At 45.6% G+C, this 8,872-nt stretch overlaps 1 protein-coding gene across 12 annotated transcripts in view; it reads right to left on the reverse strand.

Moving 5' to 3' along the window:
- The window catches only part of ARHGAP12 (Rho GTPase activating protein 12), a 78,724-nt gene extending 70,235 nt beyond the window's left edge, over nt 1-8,489 (reverse strand). For 6 of the 12 annotated variants that reach the window (XM_065830495.2, XM_065830493.2, XM_065830492.2 and 3 more), the window contains exons 1-2: nt 8,342-8,485; nt 926-1,679 (exon numbers count right to left, since the gene is read on the reverse strand). In XM_065830495.2, coding sequence (XP_065686567.1) covers nt 926-1,594 — 669 coding nt within the window. In that variant the 5' untranslated portion in view covers nt 1,595-1,679; nt 8,342-8,485. Of the gene's footprint in view, nt 1-925; nt 1,680-7,645; nt 7,757-8,341 lie in introns of those variants that run through there. The other 6 variants (XM_065830496.2, XM_071805294.1, XM_065830494.2 and 3 more) reach the window with 4 other exon arrangements.
- Between the last annotated feature and the right edge of the window lie 383 nt (nt 8,490-8,872).

Raw genomic sequence — 8,872 nt, forward strand, 5'->3', positions numbered from 1 at the left:
AGTTCAAAAACAGGGAGCTTTTAACCTTAAAAATTCAAATAGTTTCATATCTTCGTACAGAAAGATGAGGGGTGAGGTGGAGGAATTATCTATATACACACAAAAATATGTGTATGTACACATATATCATTGGTTCAAGAGCAAACCTGGAATTACAACAGACTAATTAACTTGGCTACCATAAGTGACCTGATTATCTAAATCAGAGAGTTAATATTTTGCTGGGGGCGGGAGAGGCCTGTTAAAAAAATTAAAAAGTGGGAGAAACTACTTCACTAAGGAAAAAAGGCCATCAATGCTCAGTCTTAGCCTGAAGTGGGAGTATATAATTCCTGAGATTCTTCCATGCTAATTAACAAATGTTTTGAGTTTTAATCCAGAATAAAGTTGTGAGAAGCAGAATTGACAAGGGTGACTCACAACAATACAAATAAAATAATCAAATGAGAAATTAAACACCATACAAATTCTAAATATATCATTTTTTAAACTATTAAACCCACGAGTACATCAATCTACAGCTCATTAGCTATCTATACACACACTCCCAGAAAAGCTGACAGTAACTAGCACTATTATTTCAACAAGTCAAGAAGTGAGGAGTTAGTGCAGTAGGCTCCTATCCTCTAGAAGAAAGTACAAACCAAATTCAGTGGCATCTCAAAACAATCTTAAGAAAGGAAGAACAAAAGCATTTCTGTAACATTCAATCACAGAGTAATGTGAGTAGAATTAACCCCCAAAGCAAAGTATTTCTGCAAGGCATAGACAATACATTTTTTACTTCAACAATCTGATTTTGTTAGGAATAAAACTGAAAAGAGTACCAAGAAATCCTGTAAAAAAAAAAATAAAAAAAATTCTAAAAAACTCACACTATAACACACACAACACACGAATCTCCAGGGACCAGTATTCAGCTTACCTGCACTTGTTCTGTGGAGCTACTACTGAGCTCATCTCCAGACTCAGAATCTTGGTGAATTTTTTCTGATCCCTCTCCTGCTGAATCACAAGATTGTTCATGCAAAAAGCTGGTCTTCTCTATTTCCAAGAACTCTGGACATGGGAAATGACCCATGGAGACGGTTCTATACTGATTTGAAACCTTAGGAGACTGCAACTCGTTGTTAAGTTTTCCATTGTTTTGGGTAAGGTCCAGACTCAAACCAAGAGTTTGACCAGGGCTATTGTTTGGTCCCAGATTTTGATTGGCATCTCGAACTAAGCAAGACACTTGAACAGGAGAAGATTTTCCAAAACTAGAAAGTTCTGGTGACTTATTCACATTTTCAGTTGATCTCTGTAGTCCGTGCACCAACTTCACAGTGTTATTTTGCAGCATGCTCGCTTGCTTAACAGGTGGCATGAGCGCTTTTCGTGGTATTTCCTTCACGTACTGTGCTGGCACGTAAAAGGGTTTGGAATTTTCATCTCTTTTGACTTGCCACCAATCATCGTTAGTCTTTTTCACCAAGATGTATTTCTCCCCTTGCTTAATTACTATTTTCTTGTCCTTGGCCTCATACTCATAGTCGTATTCCACTTCAATGTACAGGTGTCCTGGAAGGATCTTCCCACCTTTATCAGCCATTTCTGTTTGAAAAGATTTCACCTTTTCAGGCAAAAGGTAAGCCGCATTCTGTTCCAAAAGTGTTATTTTCCTGTAATAATCAGAGCTGCAAGAAAAAATAATACAGTAATTGTCTAAGAGCACTTCAGAGGAAAACAAATTGAATAGGCAGGTTATTGTTGAAGTTATGTCAACCTCAGACTAATAAATTGATGGAAAAATGCAAGATGTTCAGATACCTTTCTCAGTGATAAAACAAAGTCAGTAGAGCAACTTACTCACCAATTTAACTCTCCTACTCACACAAGCCTCCTACTAGCAAGCTGCTCACGATGCCTGTTACTTCTGTTACTACACAGTGTGGATCACCAGGGGCTTGTTGGGGGGACTAGTCAGAGTCAACCTCTTGCTTATACACAGGCTTAATTGCTTTATGGAACTGTGTAACTACACTGGTTTCAACCAAAATATGCAAAAGGTGAATATTATTCTTTGCTTATTTTGATTCTTCTTTCAGTTCAATATTTCCTTCAGAGTGCCTAGAATTCCTTGCAAAATCCCTTAAATCTTCCTCCAGCGCTCCCTCCTGTCATCAGGTCCAGCACGGGCCAGCAATCACAGTCCCACACACTGCAGGTCCCACAGACCCGCCAGCCTCACATCATGGAGCAGAGGACGAGGAGGGAGCTACACAGCCCACACCGGCTGCAGATCATGCTGCCGCTGCAGACAGCTGTGGGCTATTGAACACATGGTATAATCACTCTTTTATTTATTGCTTTAAATTGTCAGTAGAACTGCAACGTAGAATTTCATCTGTAACCATGGTAGTATTAAATAAAAGTATTTAACATTTCCAAGATACTTTGGTTTCAGTGGTTTAAATTCCGTGTATTTACTGTGCTCTTAAAAGAGCTATTAGTGGTATTTACCTTACAGAAAACCTGACCTAACCAAAATTTTAAGGGCTAAACCAGAAAACACAAAAATAATGAAACAAAATTATGAATCAAAACAAAAAAAAAAAAAATCAAAGAGTAATACATGAAAATTTTGATAAGGACTTTTAGCATCCTATTATCCAGACAACCACCACTGTATCTACACCCATGAAAACAAACAAGGTGTCTCTGTTTAATCATGTAGCTTCAATGTCACAATTCATGAGTGGACAAGCATCAGTCTTGCAACTTACACTGAACACAACATAGTAAACTGACATGAAAGATCTGATTTTTTAATCCTGAAAAGTCAAAGCATGTAAGTAAAGGGAAAGATCTCTAGCATTCAAATAGAACGTAAGAGAATTCAAGTAAAATGTCACCACATTAAATCTTATAAAGATTAACAATTTTTTTTTTTAAATGCATGTTTCATGAACAAGAAAAAATATGTAGAAACTTGCAGCTCTGCAAGTTAGGAATTTGTGATGAGATTTGTAGTGTTTTCTCTGCCAGAGAGCAGAACTAATGCAATTCCATGCAGGCACACACATGCAGAGGGAGCTCCGCTACACAGCGCAGGAGTAAGGACAGAAACAACAACCAAGAAAAGGACCTTCTGGGGAGAGCTGAAGCAGAAACCCCTAACACCTATTCAGATTTTCTTTCACCATTTCTATTTGGTTTGAGCCTCGGGGCGTGGCGGGGGGGGAAGTATATCCCACATAACTCAGTAGAAAAAGAAGGAAAAAAGCGAAAGTATGATGCCAAGACAGAAGTGCCCATCTTTATACTGTGCCTCTGTGTCTTCCTCCCACTGTCCATCTTCTTATACTTGCTATAGGTAACTTGAAAGCTACCATCATTTACAAAACTCCAATGGAATCACAAGATCAGATATAGAATTTCATTGGAATGATGGTACCACATTCAACAACTGACAGCAGGAACATAAAGCAGTAGAAAACAATGTTAGCATTCTGGCGTTTACTCCCTCTACCATAAAATGGCACGCTGAAATTCACAGCATTACAGTCTATTTACAGGTTCTGTACAAAACAACTTGCTTACCTGCTGTTCTACCTAAATAGGTGTTTTTAAAAGCAGCTCTGCAGTTGTTAAGCAACTGTAGCATTAGGTGAACATGAACACACTGCAGCCATTCCCACTCTAGTTTTGGAAGCTCTGTCATACAAATTTTTTCTTTGTTACTAAACCTGACTCCTCCAAACACTTCTCCAAAGCTGCTACCAAGCCCTTTCACAGCTTCAAGGTCATATACCAGAAAAATTCAAGTGTTTCCCAGTCACACTTTACTTCTAAGGTCTGCCACTTTGGAAGCTGAAATGTTAGAAGATCCATTCACACTCTTTTTCCTTCTCCCATACAGAAACCAAAGAGAACACAAGTCTATGGCCTCCTACAGGGCTACCAAGTGTTTCAAAGCTTTGATGTTTAATTTCTCTTTTGCCAATTCCATATAACTATTTATTGAGAACGCATGCTTAACATTTGTTCAAGACAGGTTCAATAAGTTGCATTTTATGCCTAAAATAAGTAAGACAATTCTGAGAAATACAAGATAAATAAAATCGAGCGGCTACAAAAATAGCTCTATCCATTTTTGCAGTCAGTTTTGTAGTCTAACCCCTTTTCAAAAAAAAAAAAAAAAAAAGCGGTACAATATTTTTTTCTTTCATCCAAGCTGCAAAATTACCAAGTCAATAGCAAACATTTGGTAATTTGAGCATATGATCAAAAAGAGACAGGCTGTGTTCTGTGCTTGGCCAGAGCCCTACAACAGTATTATAAACAGATCACATCATCAGGATGAAGCAAGGCTCCAGTTCTTTACCTCAACAGAAAGAAGTAAGAGATACCTCGAAACATAGAATGTCCTGAGTTGGAAGGGACTCACAAGGATCATCGAGTTCAACTCCTGTCCCTGCATATGACAACCCCACAGTTCACACTGTGTGTCTGAGGGTGTTGTCCAGTCTCTTCTCAAACACTGTCAGGCTTGGGGCTGTGACACCTCCCTGGGGAGCCTGTTCCAGTGCTCCAGCACCCTCTGGGTGAAGAACCTTTTCCTAATGTCCAACCTAAACCTCCCCTGGCACATTTCCCTGCCATTCCCTCGGGTTCTGTAACTGTTCACTAAAAAGAAGAGTTCATTGCCTGCTCCTCCTCCTCCCCTTGTGAGGAAGCTGTAGCCATGATGAGATCTCCACTCAGTCTCCTCTTCTCCAGGCTGAACAAACCAAGTGACTTCAGCTTCTCCTCATACGGCTTCCTCTCCAAACCCTTCACCAACTTTGTAGTCTCTTTTGGACACTCTCTAGTAGCTTTTTCTCCTGTGTCACCCAGACCTGCACACAGTGCTCCAGGTGAGGCCGCACCAGTGCGGAGCAGAGCGGGACAATCCCCTCCCTGCCCAGCTGTCCATGCTGTGCTGGATGCACCCAGGACACGGTTGCCCCCTTGGTTGCCAGGGTCACTGTTGGTTCATGTTCAACTTGCCACTGACCAGAACCCCCAGAGCCCTCTCTGAATAGCTGCTTTCCAGTCTGTACATACAGCCAGGGTTGCCGTGTCCCAGGTGCAAAATCCAGCACTTGCCCCTGTTGAAATTCATGCGGTTGGTGATTGTCCAGTTCTCCAATTTGTTCAAATCCCTCTGTAGGGCCTCTCTGCCCTCGAGATATATAGCATACCTATGCTATAGGTGGGAAACCTTTCTCAGTAAATTTAACAAATATCAACACCAACCCTGCAGGTCTGCAAACAACTACCATGGCCTTGATTTCACAGATCCAAATGCATTAAGCTTGATCTTGTTTGAATTTTGTTAAAGCAGCTCTTTGTGCCAGAGAAGGCTGACTGCCTGCACCCTATGCACAGCCCTATGCACAGATTGTGAAGTCCTTTCAATGGTCCATGTATCTCCCCAAAGGATCTTGGGTTAAAGAGGCATGGAAATCTTGGCCAAACCTCTACTCTAAGGGGCTTAGAATAATTCAGATGTGAATGCACAATGTTGACATTTGGAGTACTGACTTCATTGTCAGTCAACAATTCACAGCGAACTGACGCAATACAGCAGGTCAGACCTTGTAACCTCACTGTATATTTTTTTTCTGTACCATTACCTCTAATGCTGGATGGCACCCACTTCAATGAAGGAACATAATTAGAGGATAAAAAGCATGAAAAATTATTTACTTCCAGAAACAACATCTGTAAGCTTTAATACTTCATTAAATAAAGTTTCAATACCTGATTAAGAGATTAGTAACAATGACTTGCCTCACTGACAACAAAGACCTAAAAAAACTTATTCATGAACACCAAAAAACAGACTCAGGTTGTACTTTTCTTCCAACCAAATAAAACCCAAATGCTACAGGTAACCAATTCATGGTGGGCCACATCCCCATGTGGTAATACAGTCCATCCTTTCACAGCACTTTCATACTAGCCTAAAGAGAGAGGACACTCATAATCACACACACAGCTCTGGGTGCGAGACCTTGGGCAGCCCAGCAACCTGTGGTGAGGGGACCTTTCACTCCATCACTCTGTACCCTTCCGTGGATCTTCTCATGCTCGAATTTCCCATGGGAACCATTCCATCTCCTACCACCCTCCACGTTTGTGGAGGTCGGCTGCTTCCTTCCCTGCTGCAGCTTCTGTCCACTGGGGGACACAAACAGAGCACCAGGGGTGTGCATCACACAAACATTTGCCTCTTGGTAGATTTCATGTACATCTACACAAATTGGGACCTTTTTTAACCAGAGCCGAGTAACTGCAGTGACAGCTTCAGCCCCCCTTAGGCAGGCTGGGTTTGGAGAGCTTTAGGTTTGCTCAGTTGGCCTTTCCTAGTGTAACTTAAACCCTACAGCGACAGTCATCTCCTGACAGCACTCAACCTTATCTGCACAGCAATACTCACTAGATTGATCTTGAAGCACACACAAGTGGTCTTGAAAGAAACATGGTCCTAACACACACAGATAGGTATCTACATACAATGTGGACATAATACAATCATATATCATATTAGATATGATTATCACTAACTTCAGCATTATCCTAGAACTAAAGACCAAAAAAATCCAATTCAGGAGGTACACAATAGGTGTTTCATACTCTCCTTTTGAAATTACTAGGCACAGAGTACTTTCCTCTCATCTTCAAGAACCAGGTAATTCAGTGGGACTTGAGATATACCAAAAAGACTTTTTGCTATTACTTTTCCTCTTGGAAGAAACCTTACCATGGCTACAGAATCATTACTTACTTTATAATACAAACAGATGATAAGTTACGAAAAATGCCACCAAGGATATTAACCAATCGCCTTAAAATTCTTCGTGTGACCTTGTTCACAGTGTCCTACAAAGCAGTAGCAGTTGACTTGTGTAATCTTTTTCCATTTTCAGCATCAAACTTCACCCACTACTGAAATGAACCCTTTCACTGTGCTGATACAGAAATAAACTCAATTACTGAAACTAAATTAGGATAAATTCCTATCAGTTCAGGCCAGATGAGATACCCTGGCTACAGCTCACTCGATTCTATGATTCTGCTCCTCCTTGGGCAGTTTTCACAGGGGTTCAAGCTGTACTGCACAGCCACTGCTTGGGAGAGCAGTCCCACAATAACCTTACCAGAACTTAACCCCGTTCATACCTTTCTCCCCAATGGGCAGCACTCTTTATCCAACACAACTACCTCCTCAGCTGATACTTTCACACAGACAACCAGCCCTCACCAGTACCTGTAAAAAACAGCATCTGCAAAGTGTGCACCTAGAGCATGCAAAAGATGTATAAAAATAGATGCAAAGATGCAAATGTAAACAACAAATATAGACAAAGACAACTTATAAACTTCATGAACACAAACTTAATCCTTTACAGTTTCCTCACAGATTACTAACACAGGTTAGAAATGGAGCACTCCTCCCAAGTGAACTAGCTTCCCAGAGCGTACACTTCCTTAAAAATTAAAGGCATAATAAGTAACCATTTAATAATTGCCCGTGACTCATAGTACTGAATAAGCGATGCATTTTAAACAACTGTCAGGACAACTTTTCAAGCCGTGCTGCAGCACCCCGCACCTGGACGAGCTTCCAGCGCATCACCAGCCCACTCGCTCCTCGTTCGGGCTTTTGTTAAGTTGTTGACTCCAACGACCGGCTATAAATAGTGCAGCACACCCGCACCGCCTCGCCCCGGCCGAGCCACCCCAAGTTGCGGCGCTCGAGTAAATACAAGGGCGTCAAACACCCCCCGGTCCGGGGCGGCCCGGGCAAGGCCGCCGCTGCCCGCCGCCTCCCTTTGTTTCCCGCCGGCCCCGGCAGGTGAGCCGCGGCTGCACCAGGCAGGTCGGGCGGCGCTGCCCGGCCTCCGCGCCACCCCCGGCACCGCGGGCCCACCGGCAGCACCAGGTGCGGACCTGCCTCCCGGCGCCGCCGCCAACTCGGCACTCCCGGCGGCGCTCAGGGAACGAAGCCGCCGCCGCCGCCGCCACCACGGGCACCGCGGGGTGGCGCCGCCCAGACCCCCCGCCGGCCGCCTGGCACGGGAGGCGTTTCCCGGTGGCGCCCCAGGAGAGAGAGAGAGGGCGGCGCCGGGGGGCCGGGGCCGTCGCCGTGAGCCGGCCCGGGCGCGGCCGTGCCCTCCAGCCGCCACAGAGGACCCTGCCCTGCCCGATTGTCCCGGGGGCGGCGGCGGCGCCGCGCTCCTCCCCGCCCTCCTGTTCTTCCTTGTCTCCCTCTACCCCGCCAGGCCGAGCGGCGCGGGCCCTCACCTACCTGCCGGCGCGGCCGAGCGCTGGTCCCACTCCGCTGGCGGTTGCAGTTGCAGCCGCTCCCGCTCACCGCTCCCCCTCCCGCCAGCCGAGTGTCAGCTCCGGGGCACGGCGGCGTCACCGCTCCCGTCACGTGCCGGGGGCGGGGCGCAGGGGCGGGGCCATAGAGGTGGGGGTGTGGCGGACCCGGTTCCCGCCGCTCCGGTCCGGTCGGGTCCGGTTCTGTCCCGCCAGTCCGGGCAGCCGCAGCTCTTCACTCGGGGGGCGCTGCGGTGGCCGTGCGGTGCGGGCCGGGTTTCGGTGGGCGACGCGCCCAGGCTCGAAGCCGAGCCTGACGGGGTGGGCAGAGCCCTGCCCGCCCGGGGACCCGCGGTGGGCGGTGCCGCTGCGGGCTGGGTCCGCACGGGCGGGTTTGCCCCGCGGCCCGGCTCCCGGACGGGGCTGTTGCTCGTAACTGGAAATCGGTGAAGGTCCCGGTTAGTCCGTCCGTCCCGCAGTCCACCCTCACTAGTCTGAAGCCACCCGGTGCAACTGC

The sequence above is a fragment of the Patagioenas fasciata genome, chromosome 2 (genome assembly GCF_037038585.1).
Source record: "Patagioenas fasciata isolate bPatFas1 chromosome 2, bPatFas1.hap1, whole genome shotgun sequence".
Classification (NCBI taxonomy): Eukaryota; Metazoa; Chordata; class Aves; order Columbiformes; family Columbidae; genus Patagioenas; species Patagioenas fasciata.